Here is a 19186-nt window from a genome sequence, read left to right as displayed (position 1 = left end):
ATTGCATGGGCATTGGACTTTTGAATGCAACTATGATACCATTGTACTTATCATAATTTGGAACTTTCGAGAGCTATGAGGCCAAGCATCTCCAACACCCTGCTTATGATCCCATTGTACTTATCATAATTTGAAACTCTCAGGAGCTGTGAGGCCAAGCATCTCCAACACACTGCTTACTAATCTATGATCCATAGTCAGGTCCCACTTATGGTTTATCTGGTCTTTAATGTCCAGAGCATTGCTAACTATCTCACTGCAAGGTGAAATGATCGCTCTTCTTAGCAATTGAAAGCATGACCTTTGCAAAAGAAACTACATGATGCATAACGTTGCGGAGAACTCTAACTCACTTGATCATTTTTAGCAACTCCTCCATGACTACCTCAATCTGCTTTAAGATGTCTGTCACAAAACATGCACACGTGTTCAATTGAGACCGTAAGCATTAATCAAAACTAAGTACTTGTGAGATTCAACAAGACCGGCTAGGCTCCGGTGCACTTCTAGATATCTAGCTTTCAACCATCACAAAGGTTGAAAGTAGACGAACAGGTGCAGTTTGAAATGTTTCAAAGACACCATATAACTAGACATGGTCCAAAACGAAACAACTCACAAACACATCGTAGACAATCCTCCTGACAAGCTAGCGTGCCTATAATGAGACAAATAAGTTGCTCACAAACTGCATACTTGTGCTTTGGGAAACATCAAACAACAAGTTTTGTCTTCTATATCTTACAACAAGAGCAAGGATATGACCTTAAAAGTGCTACTTTTCTTCTTGATTCTACTGAGGTAAACAGGAGCTTGATGCTACTAATGTTGATGCTTGCGGGGCGTAAAAAAAGTGTAGATTAAGAAAAAAGGTCCACAAGTAGATGTCTTGAAGCACCTTGCATATCTCCCCGCAAGTAAAAGAGCGCCATCACGTAAAGTCTTCTCTCGAAAAGAGAGAGAACGGCATTCTGAAGAAAAGCCTTTCTTTGTGGGATGACTGAGTGCATTCATCTTACTAAATCACACAGACAAAGATGGAAATTTTGAATCAGGCACTTAGGACCCTAGACCATATTGATAGCACTAACTCAGAGAAGTCGGCTTTACAAAGGATGCAGGAAAGCAAGAGAATCTTAAACCGAAGCAAAAACAGAGGTATATCAGAAATGAGGCAAGCAGCGACATGAGTCAGGAGGGGGTGCCGAGAGTGCAGGCCCCCTTGTAGCTTGTTGCTGCAAAGATCCCTCTTCGGCTTCCAGGTGTTCCTCATCGTTAGCATCTATGCATGCATGTTGCTTGTTGCGTAGACCACGTCTACCTCACCACATTAAGCTGCTTGTTGGTGGAGCCTACTGCCACTCCCCCATTGACACTCTTTCGAGCTCCAAGTCCCCTTTTCTGCTTCTTCCATTTCTCTAGGTCCCCTTTTCTGCTTCTTCCATTTTGGTAGGTCTATGTGAAGGCCATCTGATAAGGGCTCCCTGATGGCAGGCCAAATAAGGAGTTTCCATAGAGGGAGGCTAGGTGGTCCCATCAAGCTCACATTGAAAGGTCCCAATAGAAAATGAAAATCCCTACATACAATCAATGTTCACCAAAAACTTTTTTAGCAACCAATGGAGAAAAGGAGAGCTTTGGAAATCTCTTGGTTTCTAGTGAAAATTTTAAGGTTATTACCAATTTTTACATTAAAATCCTCCAAATTTAGTCATTTTTCATCAAGTTGACCCTCCAAACTTGCCGCGAATTATCAATTTCTGTCCTTTACAAATACACTAAAGGCCATTTTTCTGTGAACACTAGGTACAATAAAGCATATGCTTACGCTACATAGCAACTAATAGTGATTTTTTAACAAAGACCAATCTCGAGTATTGTCACGAGAGATCCTGAAATATGGGAGGTCCATCAAAGCAACATATTGAGCAGTCCAATCCAAAGTCGCAAGAAAAATGGCTCTCTCTTCTCTACACACTCTAGCTAGGGGATATTTTAGTGTGGTTTAATCCACCATAATCCTATGCTTACTATCTATGTGCATCAATAGAGGATATGCTAGTAATGGAGTCCCAAGAAAAATGGCTTTATGTTCTCTACACGCTCTAGCTATGTAATAGTTTAGTGTGGTTTAATCCACCCTAGCCCTTTGCTTAACCACTATGTGTATCAATAGAGTATGCTAATAATGGAGTCACCATCATGAAAGAAAAGTTCCCAAAGGTCTTGTGAAGGTACGTTTGAAGGTTGTCTCTGTTTTTGGTGTTAATGAGCACAAGCGATGCTCATATGAGAGTGAAGAGCATGAAAGGATGTTCAATTATGTTAAGGGGTGCCATGTGAGTCACAAATGAGGCTTTTCAACTAGCTAGCTCTTGCATTGTTCAGGAAGCATGTGAGGAGGTGCACGTTTATCGGCACACACACGACAAGCGTCGATGGGCTTATGTGTAGCTCATTGTGGAGCATATCAAACAGGCATGCGGAAGTGCTAAAAGAGGATGAGCATAATGACGGTGAAAGCACAATGCAAATGGTGGCACCTGAAGGATTGCTTGAAAAAGAGAGCTCGTTCAAAGCAACATTGATCGAGTAGATGCAATGCAACAAAGGAAGCATTGCATACTGGAGCTCATGAGAGCTCAAAATGGTCATATTATAAGAAGATTGGGTAGAAGAAGAAAATGAATATATAATAACAAGTTTAAACATTGGGTCATGATAGCAGCAACAAGAGGAGGATGGCTTGAAAAAAATTCTCTTACAGATGATGATAGAAGTAAGCTGAATGAGCCCACATGCGCCTTTGTCGGACTGTGTTCACAACTAAAGAGCTATAATGTGCAGTTCAAAGAATAGCAAGAAAGAAAAGGTGCACACTGTAGCCCTGGAGGCAGGCTGGGGTTACAGTAATTACGACCATCATTGCAAGCACTACATGAGGCGAAAGATGAAAGCCGATAGATATGACCGATTAGCAGCGACTTTATTGCTTTAATGGCTTCCACTATCCCGCCTCCAATTAAGCTCACCCAAGCTGACTTGGTGGGAAAAATAAATCTTGAAAGGAGTCAATGGTGCCGCCCGTGACAAGTTCATTTTGCCGGTGGAGCACAGGCCTGAGGTGCATATCACGCAATCCAGCTATGAAATTCTGTCTATTGCCATGGCAGGCCCAAAATGCGATAGACGAGATGAGAAGACCCTAGCTGCGATGCAAAAGTCGTTTCTGTCAAAATCCAAATCCAAGAGGCCTGTCACACACAAGTTTAACGTGAGAGATTACATGTCAGAAAAACAAAAGAATTTGGTGACAAATTCGAATTTGGTGACAGATTCGAGCGATTGGATCAACTCCGAGGATTACGTGCTTGACAAGCTTTGTCGAAATACATCTTTTGCAAAGTTCTGGGCATTTAGTTATGGGGTAACACTCCTTCGTAAACTCAAACGAGTAGATGTCATTCCCCAAAATGCATTGAGACAGGTATTGAGTGCAATGCATATGTACGTTTGCCTCAATACGTGGAGAAGCGGAGTGGTGCATGAGCAAGACACACATAAAGAGGAGATGTGGCGACGTATAAGATAAGCCTATGCATTGCAGAATCTTAGGGAGTAAAGTTGAGTGCGCAACAAGTCTCTCTCTCGACACTCTCTAGCTATGGATAATTTAAATTGGTTTAATCCACCCTAACCCTATGCTTAATCACTATATGTATCACTGTGCTAATCCCACTTGCAAGTTTTTCTTGCTACCCTACATGTAGGGCTGCTAGTGGAAAACCAAACATTCCACTTCCCATATAAGGACTTAAACTACAAAGAATGACAGGAGGGGTCTTGAAACAACAGAAAATATTCAGATACATAAATTAAAAAATGGTATGTAGTTTTTCAATTCATCATGTAATGCACACAAGTAGTAAAAGTACAAAATACCTGCTCTTAAACTCGTGAACATATTAGAATCAAACGAGTAAACAACGTGTACGGAGTTCATAAGACTCCAAAACCTCTAGAGACATTGAACAAAGCTTAGATTTGCACAAAGCGACCCAATAATTTTCATACTCACGCGTGAAGGTTCAAAATTGCACGGCAGCCTGTAGCTTCTCATATATAGTTACAAGTATGATCGTTGGCACACTGTTAAAACAGATTTTGCGGATCAAAAATTTGCCGGAACCTAGAAGGTCAGCCAGATCTTAAAAAGTGGCCCTCAGCACCCTTGGAAAATGCACCAAAAAGGGTGATATAAATAATCACACAATATTTTATGCAGTAAATAGCCCCTTGTGGCTTACGTGTTGCTTCTTTGAGCACAAGCTCGTTCAGAGGCTACATCCTCAGCTTGCAACATAAAGCATCGTCAGGAGATTCATCCATTAAGATAATCTCCTGTCAATCTGCATTTCATTTTCCCTTCAAAATTGCATGTTTGGTGGCACTGACATGCTTAAAGAGCTGGTTCCTGCAAACAAAAACCGAAGCACCAAATGCCACACGTGATTAATGGAGCTGCAAGCACTACTTTTATATGTAAAGATAGAGAGACTCTACCCATACGCATACAAAAAATATGAAAGACACATGATGTCCTCTCAACCTTAGAAAGCCTACCGTGAGTCAAAATCTTCACCACACGTCTCGCAAGTAAGGATAGCGCTTTGGGTATTTACCTGGTAACCAAACAAGTAAAGATCATTATGTCTGTCCTCCAAACTGAGAAAGAGTAAAAAATAAACCCTAGCAAGCTCAAAGAGAACTAGATCCACAAAATAAAGGGACAATGTGTTGCCCCCCCTTCCCTTCTGAACCTTCACCTTTCGCAGCGGCCACCAGCATGTCATGGGCCGTTTTATGGTCTGTGGCCTCGAGCACTATTATATGAATGAAGCAGTATACTTCTTCTCATACACTCAAGGGCATCAAAGATCCATGCGCCTATTAAGAAGCATATTCATGAAGCCCCACATTCGCATTTATGAAGCCCCACAAAAGAATGCAGGTCTCCAAGCATTCCACACTAGCAGTGTGGTAGGAGGTACCCACTCATCTCCATAACAACAAGCAGAGAGAGGGACCATAAAGATATAAGATTGTGACCACACACAAACTTCTTGACTACCATCCTAACTGATCGGAAAACCTCCAATCTTGAAAGAGGTGTAGCCATGCCTGAAGGAAAGGAGCATCAAAAATTGTCCTCATATCCCACTAGCCATCATGTAGCTCGTCCAGAAGTCTCTCATTGCTCGTCCAAACGTCTCCATGTCCCTAGTGCAAAAAAATGAACCTCAAGGGGATGTCTGATGTCAAGGGGACAAAGCAGGGAGAGAGAGACCCTCAACAGAGACAACCCATGCAGCCAAAAAACACTCTCGCTCTATAATAAGTACAAAAGTTTTAGAAAGCCTTCTAGGCTTCATGCACTAAATAATGTTTACCACACGCTTGCTAACCCCTAAAGATAGTGGGGCATGCATTAAGAGGCATAGAGGCTTTATTGCTAACATTCCCCCCTTCAAGACTATCTACTAGATAAGGCTAGATAACTGATCCATTTAATACGAGCTTTCGGTAGATGTTACAGAATAAATATGCCATCAAGTACATGTCATTGAAGCATACTAATTGAGAAAAGAGAGAACGTTATAGCAAGAGAACGCAAATCAAACCGTTGGGAAAGCATTGCTATGGATTTCATTTTTGACCTTCCCAAGACTCAAAGTGAGCACGATGGCATTTGGACAGTCATTGACAAATTTAGCAAGCAAGCTCACTTTATTCCGGTAAAGAAGACGGTCAAGCCTGATCATTTGGTGAGACTGTTCATTTCACACATTTTTCGGTTACATGGCATGCCTGAGTCGATAGTCTCAGACAGAGATCCCTGATTCACGAGTTTGTTTTGGAGGGCAATATGGGAGAACATTGGCATGCGGTTGCAGTTCTCAACCTCATTCCACCCACAGACAGATGGGCGACCTGAGATAGCCAATTCAGTGGTTTTGGATTTATTGAAGTCTTATATTTCGGATCAGAAGACTCAATGGGAAAAGTACTTACCTTTGGTGAAATTTGCCTACAACAACACAATTCGCTCTTCGATTAGGAAGGCGCCATTTGAGGTAATCGAAGGTGCTAAGAAGGTTCCTCCCTTTCTAAGCACCAAAGACAAGATTTTTGAAGCGGATTAGTACACAAGGGATTTGGGCACTGCTTTTGCCAAGGTTCACGAGGCTCTAGAGAAGTCTCAAGCACGGCATAAGAAGGCAGCTAATAAACGACGACGAACTTGAAGTTGAAGGAAGATGACTGGGTGCGGTGCTCTTACGCTTTGAGAAGACACACCTAAGGAAACGAAAGGGAAAGGAGCGGCTTTTTTCAAAGCTTAGCATGAGGTATAAGGGCCCAATCCAAATTCAAGAAAAGATAAATGATGTGTCCTTCAGACTCAAGTTGCCAGACACTTGGAAGATTCACAATGCTTTTCATGTGAGTCTCTTAAAACCTTTTAGGGTGAGGTGTCAGTTGACAAGGAGATTGATGAGCAACCTGAAGTGGAAGAGAGCGAGGAGATACTCGTTCTAGAACAGATAATGGCTCACAAAGAAAGGGAAAAGTGATCGGCGGTTCTTAGTCAAATTCAAGAACTATCCGGCATTGGATGCAAAGTGGATGGAGAAACCGGACCTAGCAGATTCTCCTCATATATTGTAACTTTACCTTGAGGCCTTCGGTTTAGCTGCATCTATTCCGAGAGATCCCGTAGATCAGCAGGGTTGAATCTGGTGCAGACGGGATTGCACGAGAGAGGAGTCACTCCGCTCCTTTGTCACAGAATACCTAGATGGAATAAAGTCGCTAATCTTCTGACAGTATTCTGATGTATGACTTTATGAATAAGAAAATTGGAAATGGGAATTCCCGAACTTGAATCTGATTGATGTGTACTCTCTCATGTGATTTTGTTTGAGTGCAGGATTGAAAGGCGAAATGCTTGCAGCATTTCATTCTTGAGATTCTATAGACATGATCGCAATAAGAATAAGTTAACCCGATATCAGTGAGGTGCGGTGTGGATCTAGAAGTGATAGCTAAATACTTGCCAGGAATCATGGTCTTAGATTTGAATGGAATTTTATGTGATTTGATTTTGATATGATCTGAATGTGCATTGATTGAGTCGTCTTTGTGCAAGTGCTAGATTTGTGTCGTCTAGAGCGTCGGAACTTAGAGTCAGTGTCTATTGAACTGGTTTATGGCCTTTGTTTGTTTTGCAGGCGTAATCGAGGGCGATTACAATTCTTTCAAGAGGGGGGTATGTCACAAAATGATGACGTGGCATGCCTAATTGATCAGACCCGAAGTTATAAGTTGTGAACAACTTATGGCCGCCTACCGACAAGGCCCCAAGGGACACTAGGGAGATTAAAAAGGCTGGCGGGCAGCTGTACGGACGCCACAATTTGCGCTAGCATGCTGACGTGACACAGCGTACGGACTTCTGCGTTTCACATTGCCAGCTTTTGGGACCTGAAGCTTTTGAGTTTGAAGATTTTCATGTAACTGCTTTTCCATGGCCAAGGTCCTTTAAATAAGACCCAAGGGCCACTCTCTGGCTCAGTTGGGCTGACAAGCTTACGAGCAAAGCGGATCCGAGGGCATTGTAACTTTGCTCAAGCATTGATATAAAAATAAATACTGAAAGGGGCGCCAGTCTTTGGGGCCAATCTCTCTGGGCACAAAACTACGCCGGCCATGTCCACTCAATTGAACTGTGATTTAAGTATGAAGTATTTTTAAGTGATTCTCTCGTCTGTCGTGCCACTCGACTTGCGGTGCCCAAGTCTGTTAAAATGGTGGGGTGACGAGAGTATCGGAAAGGGAATATTCCATGGTCATGAGGAATTCCAAACTGAGTTAAGAGTTGTGCACAAGAAATGAGACAAGCACTTGAATGAAGATGGGTGGTTCAGAGTAATCTTTGAGCAAATGCAGTTGCTTTTTGAAAAAGCGAGTTGGATGGGTGAGCATCGAGAAGGAGTATTTGACCATCCAGAACGGACATCTTTGATGCATCATGGGATGGGTGACATAGAGCATTGCGAAGGAGTTGTTCCGTAAGTTTGGTGAGAAAGGACTAAGTGACGAGTATTCCTGATGCGTCACATGGTGGGTGATGGAGTATCGAAAAGAGAATATTCCATGGTCAAGAGGAATTCCGAACTGAGTTAGAGTTATGCACAAGAAATGAGACAAGCACTTGAATGAAGATGGTTTCATAATAATCTGTGAGTCGGAAAAGCAAATGGTTTCCCGTGACGGAGTCTATGTTAGCATTGCATTTGTGCATGAGACTACATCCACGGACGCCTGGGTTGTGATTGTGTAAGCATGGTTTTCAGCTTATAAGTTATTATTGGGTTTTTGACAAGTTCTAACCTTTTTTTTAACATGTACAGCCGCCCACTTAATAAGTGGGCAGCCACTAATACAAAAGGGCCATAAAAACCTGAGCACCCCCATCTGCCACTACCTGGCATCAGCGACCGCTCTCCCCCCTCTTTTTGGCATGGGAAGAAAGCCAAAAATCTCTCTCTCTCTCTCTCTCTCTCTCTCTCTCTCTCTCTCTCTCTCTCTCTCTCTCTCTCTCTCTCTCAGCGTGCCCTCTCTGCCCTATTTTTGCGGGGGGGAAGCGACCAGAGGCCTCTATTCTTGCAAGGCTGCGAGGAGCTACAAAAAGCGACCTCTCTCACTCTTAGGGATCAGAAGAACAAGGCTCCAAAGTTCCCCTCATGCTGCTGCAGATTTCAGCCGCCAAGATGATGCCGCCGACTACTCCCATGGCTGCTCCCACTGCACCAGACCTCGCCAGGACCATGTAGACGAGTTCCATTGCAAGTACCTTCGGGGATTGTTTCCATCAGGACAAGCTGCTGTTTTTCTCTGTTTTCCGCCCATAAGCGTCGTAGACGGGGCTGATTTATGAGAAAGAACCCAAGAGCACACCTCTGCATAGAGATCTCTGTGTAGGATTGGAAGAGAGGGCTCTCTGCATAGAGATCTCTTCCGAGGATTTGCTTTCAAGAACCAAACTGTGTTTCGAGTTTTTGAATCTTCACACATGATGCTTTTCATGTTTTGATCTATTAGTGTTTGTTTGCAAGTGCACTTTGTCTGACGTGTCAAAGCCCTGAAGAATGGAGCCAACTTGCAAATGCTGCCAACTGAGGGGCCTAAACCCTAGAAGAACAAGTAACAGAAGACGAAGTCCTACCAACTTATGGGGACCCCGTCCGATGGGGCCCCAAGTGACATAAAGGATTAAAACAAAGCAGGACCTACACATAAAGGCTTGCGCATGAACTGATGACGTGGCAAATTTTTGAAAATTGCGCTGACATGATGACATGGGAGCCTGTACGGATTTCCGCGTTTTGCCTTGACTGCTGACGTGGTAGTTGTACGGAATTCCGTGATTTACGCTGACAGCTTTTTAGCATTGCTTTTGGACCAGAAGCTTTTGAGTTTGAAGGCTTTTCATGTAAATTGCTTTTCATAGGCCAAGTGCCTTAAATATGTGCTAAGGGCTCATTCTCTGGCATTCTCCCTGGTGCAGAGTATGGAGTACCGGCTTGTACTATGTTGATTCAATATAAAGAAATACCGGAAGGGGCGCCAAGGTTTGGGGCCAATATTCTCTGGGGTGGAATTCCGTCACTCAGTGTCGCGTGTCGTCTCTCTCTCTCTCTCAGTTCAATTGTTACTGAAGTGCTAAAAGTCTATTCAGTCTGTTCTTTTCTATTAGCACGTGGTGCCCGTCTTGTGACAGTGATATCAGAGCATGAGGCGTGTGCTTTTCTGGAAGCATACCGGTCCCACCAAAGAGCAGACAGAGTAAGATCGCACTTCCAAAGTTCATTGGAAATTTTGGCTTCGTGTTTCGACCCCGGACTTATTAGTGTCATAATAACTAATATCTAATTCTCCTAAATGATTTTCTCATGTTAAACTAATCATTTAATATGGGGAAATACCAGGGGAGAAAAAGCTAGATTATTAGTAAGGCTAGCAGACTCGTCATAGTAGGGGGGGCCCACAGTAGGGATCCAAAGGGGTACCATCTGTAGAAGAGCAATGTGCAATGAATGGGCTCCAAAGACCTTAGGGTTCAACCCATTAAGACTTCCAAAAGGTTAAGTTCCAAAATTTCAAAGTGTAAGTCCAATTGTCAAATGTTAATGGGATTGGATGCTTTGTATGTGTACAAAAGTCCAAATAGTTAGAGGGTGAGTAGGGAAGATGACAAAGCTTGAGAAGTGACTAGACACACACACACTATATACACCTAAGCTTATCCTTTTCACAAAGTAAAGAGGACACATGTCAGGCATGCAAAGAAATCCCCAATTCTTGCCTGAATCCTATTGGATGGCACAGAGGTGGACCAATGAGAAGTTAGCTAGTGTAAACTAAATTTTTATTTTTATAAATGCTCAAAAAAATAACCAATAAGAAATAGTCTCCCTAAAAGACTATTGGACAATCAAAAGGTCCAATGATAATTAAGCAGTTCCTAAAATTGCTTGATTCCTATTGGCCAAAGGACTAAAAGGTCCAATAGCAAAGTAGATAATTAAATTAATTATTTGGCATTTACAAAATGGAAAAAAGGATGGACACTTGTCACAAGGCTCTTGACTGGGCCTCTCAAAGGCTATTGGCCAAATTCTATTGGCTAGGCTTTTCAAGGGCCAATAGGAATGCAGCATGAGTAATTGGCAAAGGGGGGTCATCCAAGAGGAGAGAGGGGGCTGTTTTCATGGGCATTATTCCACACACACTCACACAACTCATGTGTAGAGCAAGAAAATCATTTCCTTCTCCAAGCTTTAATGGAAAGCTCATCTTCTTCTCCAAGTTTGAGAATGGAGGCCTACACCAACAACTCTTGGATATGGAATGCAAATCCAACCAAGAGCTAAGCTTCAATGCCATGTTTCTCTCCTCTATTATCTAATTACTAAGCTAAGCTAAGCTACAAGAGTAATTAAGTGAGGAAATACTTCTTTCTCGTAAGAATACTCCTTCTTCCTCTAGATCTACTCTCATGCCCCGCTAGCTCTCACCATCTTCGTGTGTGAGGTCTTGGGTCTGACACCAACGAGTAATTGATGTTATGTGTTATCACGTGTAAGTTTTATGCATGAAGCTTCCATCTTCATAGCACCGACGAGTTTTTACCAAGGAACACAAAGAATTGTATTGTACAAAGTCTCTCTTAATGGGAGACGTTATAATACAAATGCCTAATGGAGGGGGGACCAGTCCATGTAAATCCGGTCCTCAATAGTTGTCAATTGTTCTATTTCTCTCCCTCTTTCAAGTATTGTTATGCCAAACTAATTAGGTGTTATGCTAATGTTGTTATCTCCAACCAAGCACTCTTGTATACTCATTAGGAATTTGCTCTTAATGAAATGCTCACTATGTTAAGTTATTTTCCGCTATTTACAAGCTTTATAGACCAGTAATTGTTACATTGGTATCAGAGCTATCGGTTTCTCTTTTCTTGCTCAAGAAGAGAGGTCCTCAAGCTTGCTACAAACGGTTGGTATTATTAATTGCATGAGGGTAAGTAGAACAGGGATTTATTATCCTTGAGGTGCGTCTGCTTCGTGCAGTTAACGGGGTATCACCGTCGAGAGCTATGGTCTTAATAATGGAGTCCCAAGGGGCTTGCCTACGGCTTAACCATTATTGAGCTATTAGAAGCTTGACAGGAACCGGTGCCGACTAGGCTATGATAAATCCTCTCTTCTATTCCTTGCAATTAATGATATTCCGAGCCATGGGTATAGATCCTTGAGTGCTTATCTTTGAAAGTAAAGAGGAGTAGCAACTAGGGCTTGAAGTGCCAAAGTACAAGTAAAAATTTACACCTAAAACTTAGTTATAATGGCTGACAATAGTAGAGAGAGTGAAATTAATGTTGATGGCTTTGATTTTGCTAATGGTCAAGCTACTAATGATGTCCCTATGCTTGTGAACTATCTTGTTACTAGGCTTCAACAAGCCATGGACAACCCATCCCTCTAAGGTGAAGTACAACAGCAATTACGCATCCATGGGATTCTCGAATCTCCTCACCTAGAAGAGGGAGTGCCTATGAAAGCTCCTAGTGAGATTTCTAAAAGAGGGCTCTCTACGGTGAGAGAAGAGGAGGACCCATACGAAGGACCCAAAAGCTTACAAGTTGATGGGGCAACTCCCTCACCAAGGAGAGCCCAAATCTCAACGGTAGAGCCCCCACCGAAAGAACAAGAAAGAAGTGAATCTCCCGCCACCTCGGCGGAGATGGCACCACGAAGACGGCGGGCAAAACGCTCTCCAACACCCCCTAAACGGAGAAGACCATCGGATAGTCCTTCTCACCGTAATTCAAAGAAGGAAGAAAGGAAGTATGAGAAGAAAAAGGCGAGAAAGAGGTCACCCTCTTCTCCATCTTCATCATCATCCTCCTCTTCTGAAGGAAGTGATGGTGCGGCTCCCAATGAATTCTAAAGGAGAGGCCATAGGAAATCCTATGCCGCTTGGAAGAGGTCGTCCAAGCTCAAACAGTTCAAGGAGGGAAGAAAGAGTATCTCTTTTCTTACCTACCATGGCACCTTTGGTGCTACAGACAAAGTCTTGGCCTTTATTCAACAATTTGATGCAGCATTCGGAGATGAGGGCTTCACAGAGTCCTCTAAGATTCGTCATGTAGCCATGCATCTCCAAGAGTCTGCCAGGCAATGGTGGTCTAGCCTACGAGCAAACGGTGAAGCTCCACAAACATGGAAAGCTTTAAGAGCTTCCATTATGAAGCAGTTTTTGGCTAGCGATGCCAAAGACAAAGTGCTCACAGAATTGCGAAGCTTGAAGCTCTCTCCCTAAAAATCTATTCACAAATACGTAGACAAGTTTTGGGATTTACATCTCAAAGCCACTGTCTACAAAAAGATAGATTTTGGAGAGCAAAAACAACAATTTTGTGCGGGTTTATCTAAAGATATGGCGGAGTATGTCAACTCCCAAAGGACTCGCACTATTTCAGCGGTCATACACCATACTATGGTGGCTTCACGAATCCACTTCCAACAAAGGGCTAAGAAAAATCTTAAGCCCATGGAAAGCAAAGACCGTAATGAGCCCAAGGGGAAGGACCATGTCCAAAAGTTTCCCAAGGGCAACTTCAACAACAACAAAGCTAAGGAGAAGGGAGTCTACAAAGGCAAAAATAAACTCTCTCCTAAAGAGCTAGAGCGTTATCGCAAGGATAACCGTTGTTTCAAATGTGTGGAGCAAGGGCATGCTTATCGTGCTTGCCCACAGAAGAACACACGCAATGAACCTCCTAGAGCTTCCATAATTGAAGTTAAATAAGAAGATGCTCATCGCAAAGGATCTCCTCTATGCCATGCTTGGGGGAAGGTGAGAGAACATGATGCTTTCATTCTCTTCGACAATGGCTCTACTCACAATTTCATATCCACGGAGTTGGCCACTAAGCTAGGCATCCAAGCCTTTGAGATGGGAAATCCCCTACCAGCCGATAGTGCTTTCAAGGGAGAAGTCGTCCCAGTTACTCCCTTAATTGGGAAATTGAAGCTTCATGTCCAAAGTTATGTGGACAAAGAGGATTTCTTCATCTCTCCCCTTAAGCATGAGGATGTAATCCTAGGGGCACCATGGTTTGATCGCATGGCGGCCAACATCAAGTTTCCTGAAAGGCAAATTTACTTTAGGTACAGGGACAAAGACATGTACATATATGCTAACGAGTCAGGTAACACTATACCTCTTGTACATAAGCAAGCTTTTGATAAGTCAATAAAGAGATCTATTTCCGTGTACATGATATTTGTAAAAGACTCTCAAAATGAACCTAATGTTCTGTCAAATAAAAATAAAGGGAATAAAAAAGAATTAGGGTTATCTAATTTCTTTAATGAATTCCAAGATGTTTTTATTGACGACATCCCTAATGAATTGCCTCCAAAACGAGGGGATGATGACCATGCAATCGAGCTTCTTCCAGGAAGCTCACCGCCTAATAAACCTCCCTATCGAGTTTCTCAAGCTCAACAAGAGGAAATTATGCGGCAAGTGCATGAGTTGGTTGAGAAAGGAATGGTTAGGCCTAGTTCATCTCCATTTTGTTCACCAGTTTTATTAGTGCAAAAAAAAGATGGCACATATCGTATGTGTGTCGACTATAGAGCACTAAATAGGATCACTATCAAAAATAGGTTTCCCGTTCCGCGGGTAGAAGACCTATTTGATAAGCTACAAGGATCGACCTACTTCAGTAGGATTGACCTAAAAAGTGGCTATCACCAAATAAGGATTGTTGATCAAGACATTGTAAAGATCGCATTTCGCACTACGTTTGGTCTCTACGAATTCATTGTCATGCCTTTTGGCTTGACCAATGCACCAGCTACATTCAACCGCATGATGGAGAAGCTCTTTAGGCCTCATCGCAGTTACACTGGAGTGTTCTTTGATGATATAATCATCTACTCCAATTCCTTGGACGAACACAAACAGCACCTCCAAGTAATTTTTCAAGTTTTGCGAGAGAATAAGCTTTACATAAATCAAAAGAAAAGTGAATTTTTCTTACAAGAGATTCAGTATTTAGGTCATATTATCTCTAAAGATGGCATCCAAATGGATCCATCAAAGTTAGAAGTAATAAAAGCATGGCCTAACCCAAAGAATCTACATGAATTAAGAAGCTTTATAGGTATGTGTGCATACTATAAACGCTTCATAGAAAAATTATCACTCATAGCAGGACCATTGCATGACCTAACAAAAAAGAACGTTAAGTATGCATGGACTACCACTACCAAGGAGAACACTGCTTTTGAAAAGCTTAAAGAGAAGCTTATCTCTCAACCTGTGCTTACACTACCGGATCTCTCAAAGCCATTTAAGGTCCAATGCGACGCTTGTGGTGATTGCCTTGGAGCCGTGCTGCTCCAAGAAGGGCACGCCATAGCATATGAAAGTCGAAGGCTCGACCCAGTTGAGCAAGCTCTAGGCATATATGAAAAGGAACTCCTCGCAGTTCTACATGCCTTAGACACGTGGAAGCACTACTTATTGGGGACTCCTTTCATTCTGCGGACGGATCACCAAAGCCTCAAGTACTTCATGACGCAAACCAAGCTCTCCGACAAACAAATGAGGTGGGTAAATTTCCTTTCTAAATTTCATTTTCATATTTGCTAACATTGCTGGCAAGCATAATCGAGTAGCTGATGCACTCTCAAGACGACCGAGAGTGAATGCGGTTTCCATAGCAACTCACAATGATCTATCTTCTATGATAGATGAGTACGCTATTGATTCCGATTTTAAAGATGTGATGTCAGCCCTTGCACAAGGGAAGAAAGAGGAACCATTTACCTTACAAGATGGTTATCTTCTCTATGGTAATAGGCTATGTGTTACTAACTCACTACGTGAGAAAGTAATGTATGAATCTCATACTTCTCCATATGCGGGGCATAGAGGGATTCAAGCTACCCTAAAAGGGATAAAAATGTACTTCTATTGGCCTACCATGAAAGCGAACATACAAGAGTATGTTTCAAAATGTGTGGTTTGCCAAAAGACAAAATTTGATAGAGGGAAGCAACCTGGTTTGATACCAATGTAACAATTATTGGTCTATAAAGCTTGTAAATCATAGTTACCAAGAACGGGAAAATCGGAACGGGAATGGGGAACGGCAACATGCATGAAATGCCATTCCCTGTTTCCAATACTCATGTCTGAAATACGGAACGGGAAATTGGGATGGGAACAGGGAACGGAGACCTAAAAATGGCCATTCCTTGTTACTATGTTGTAAATAGCGGAAAATAACTTAACATAGTGAGCATTTCATTAAGAGCAAATTCCTAATGAGCATGCAAGAGTGCTTGGTTGGAGATAACAACATTAGCATAACACCTAATTAGTTTGGCATAAAAATACTTGAAAGAGGGAGAGAAATAGAACAATTGACAACTATTGAGAACCGGATTTACATGGACCGGTCCCCCCTCCATTAGGCATTTGTATTATAACTTCTCCCATTAAGAGAGACTTTGTACAATACAATTCTTTGTGTTCCTTGGTAAAAACTCGTCAATGCTATGAAGATGGAAGCTTCATGCACCAAACTTACACGTGATAACACATAACATCAATTACTCGTTGGTCTCAGACCCAAGACCTCACACACCTTCGAAGATGGTGAGAGCTAGCGGGGAATGAGAGTAGATCTAGAGGAAGAAGGAGTATTCTTACGAGAAAGAAGTATTTCCTCACTTAATTACTCTTGTAGCTTAGCTTAGCTTAGCAATTAGATAATAGAGGAGAGAAGCATGGCATTGAAGCTTAGCTCTTGGTTGGATTTGCATTCCATATCCAAGAGTTGTTGGTATAGGCCTCCATTCTCAAACTTGGAGAAGAAGATGAGCTTTCCATTAAAGCTTGGAGAAGGAGATGATTTTCTTGCTCTACACATGAGTTGTGTGAGTGTGTGTGGAATAATGCCCTTGAAAACAGTCCCCTCTCTCCTCTTGGATGACCCCCCCTTGCCAATTACTCATGTTGCATTCCTATTGGCTCTTGAAAAGCCTAGCCAATAGTATTTGAGTATGAGTTTTACTCTTGCTGGCTTCCTATTGGCCCATAAATAATTTGGCCAATAGCCTTTGAGAGGCAAAGTCAAGAGCCTTGTGACAAGTGTCCATCCTTTTTTCCATTTTATAAATGCCAAATAATTAATTTAATTATCTGCTTTGTTATTGGACCTTTTAGTCCTTTGGCCAATAGGAATAAAGCAATTTTAGGAACTGCTTAATTATCATTAGACCTTTTGACTGTCCAATAGTCTTTTAGGGAGACTATTTCTTATTGGTTATTTTTTTTACCATTTATAAAAATAAAAATTTAGTTTACACTAGCTAACTTCTCATTGGTCCACCTTTGTGCCCATCCAATAGGATTCATGCAAGAATTGGGGGTTTCTTTGCATGCCTGACATGTGTCCTCTTTACTTTGTGGAAAGGGTAAGCTTAGGTATATAGTGTGTGTGTGTGTGTGTGTGTGTGTCTAGTCACTTCTCAAGCTTTGTCATCTTCCCTACTCGCCCTCTAACTTGTCCTCTAGCTATTTGGACTTTTGCACACACAAAGCATCCAATTCCATTAACATTTGACAATTGGACTTACACTTTGAAATTTTAAAACTTAACCTTTTGGAAGTTTTAATGGGTTGAACCCTAAGGTCTTTGGAGCCCATTCATTGCACATTGCACATTGCTCTTCTGCAGATGGTACCCCTTTGGATCCCTACTGTGGACCCCCCCCCTACTATGACCAGTCTGCTAGCCTTACTAAAAATCTAGCTTTTTTTTGTTAAACTGATCATTTAATATGGGGAAATACCAGGGGAGAAAAAGCTAGATTATTAGTAAGGCTAGCAGACTAGTCATAGTAGGGGGGACCCACAATAAGGATCCAAAGGGGAACCATCTGCAGAAGAGCAATGTGCAATGAATGGGCTCCAACGACCTCAGGGTTCAACCCATTAAGACTTCCAAAAGGTTAAGTTCCAAAATTTCAAAGTGTAAGTCCAATTGTCAAATGTTAATGGAATTGGATGTTTTGTGTGTGTACAAAAGTCCATATAGCTAGAGGACAAGTTAGAGGGCGAGTAGGGAAGATGACAAAGCTTGAGAAGTGACTAGACATATACACACACACACACTATACACCTAAGCTTACCCTTTCCACAAAGTAAAGAGGACACATGTCAGGCATGCAAAGAAACCTCCAATTCTTGCCTGAATCCTATTGGATGGGCACAGAGGTGGACCAATGAGAAGTTAGCTAGTATAAACTAAATTTTTATTTTTATAAATGCTCAAAAAAATAACCAATAAGAAATAGTTTCTCTAAAAGACTATTGGACAGTCAAAAGGTCCAAGGATAATTAAGCAATTCCTAAAATTGCTTGAGTCCTATTGGCCAAATGACTAAAAGCTCCAATAACAAAGCAGATAATTAAATTAATTATTTCGCATTTACAAAATGGAAAAAAGGATGGACACTTGTCACAGAGCTCTTGACTGGGCCTCTCAAAGACTATTGGCCAAATTATTTATGGGCTAATAAGAAGCCAGCAAGAGTAAAACTCATACTCAAATACTATTGGCTAAGCTTTTCAAGGGCCAATAGGAATGCAGCATGAGTAATTGGCAAGGGGAGGTCATCCAAGAGGAGGGAGGGGGCTGTTTTCAAGGGCATTATTCCACACACACTCACACAACTCATGTGTAGAGCAAGAAAATCATCTCCTTCTCCAAGCTTTAATGGAAAGCTCATCTTCTTCTCCAAGTTTGAGAATGGAGGCCTACACCAACAACTCTTGGATATGGAATGCAAATCCAACCAAGAGCTAAGCTTCAATGCCATGCTTCTCTCCTCTATTATCTAATTGCTAAGCTAAGCTAAGCTACAAGAGTAATTAAGTGAGGAAATACTTCTTTCTCGTAAGAATACTCCTTCTTCCTCTAGATCTACTCTCATGCCCCGCTAGCTCTCACCATCTTCGTGTGTGAGGTCTTGGGTCTGACACCAACGAGTAATTGATGTTATGTGTTATCACGTGTAAGTTTGGTGCATGAAGCTTCCATCTTCATAGCACCGACGACTTTTTACCAAGGAACACAAAGAATTGTATTGTACAAAGTCTCTCTTAATGGGAGAAGTTATAATACAAATGTCTAATGAAGGGGGGACTGGTCCATGTAAATCCGGTCCTCAATAGTTGTCAATTGTTCTATTTCTCTCCCTCTTTCAAGTATTGTTATGCCAAACTAATTAGGTGTTATGCTAATGTTGTCATCTCCAACCAAGCACTCTTATATGCTCATTAGGAATTTGCTCTTAATAAAATGCTCACTATGTTAAGTTATTTTCCGCTATTTACAAACTTTATAGACCAGTAATTGTTACATTAGCCACTCCCACCCTTACTACATCGCGCATCGGGCGCGCTCCTGTCTTCACCGCTCATGTCTTAAAGGGCATAAGCCAAAAAGATCACTTGTAAAAGAAGGATCCAAGAT

The 19186-nt window shown here is 41.9% G+C and overlaps 1 protein-coding gene across 2 annotated transcripts in view; it reads right to left on the bottom strand.

Moving 5' to 3' along the window:
• Window positions 1-4023: 4023 nt before the first annotated feature.
• The window catches only part of LOC147463911 (J protein JJJ1-like), a 42816-nt gene continuing 27653 nt past the window's right edge, over window positions 4024-19186 (bottom strand). Inside the window, exons 2-4 of one of the 2 annotated variants that reach the window (XR_015185503.1) lie at window positions 5182-5280; window positions 4624-4682; window positions 4024-4474 (exon numbers count right to left, since the gene is read on the bottom strand). Coding sequence is in view for 1 of the 2 variants with exons in the window: in XM_086491910.1 (XP_086348036.1) it covers window positions 4417-4474; window positions 4624-4682 (117 nt within the window). In the remaining variant the exon portion in view is untranslated. The remainder of the gene's footprint in view (window positions 4475-4623; window positions 4683-5181; window positions 5281-19186) is intronic. The other variant, XM_086491910.1, reaches the window with a different exon arrangement.

This window comes from Adiantum capillus-veneris, chromosome 2 (assembly GCF_014529385.1).
Source record: "Adiantum capillus-veneris isolate H3 chromosome 2, ASM1452938v2, whole genome shotgun sequence".
Taxonomy (NCBI): domain Eukaryota; kingdom Viridiplantae; phylum Streptophyta; class Polypodiopsida; order Polypodiales; family Pteridaceae; genus Adiantum; species Adiantum capillus-veneris.
This window is presented reverse-complemented; position numbering and strand designations above follow the sequence as displayed.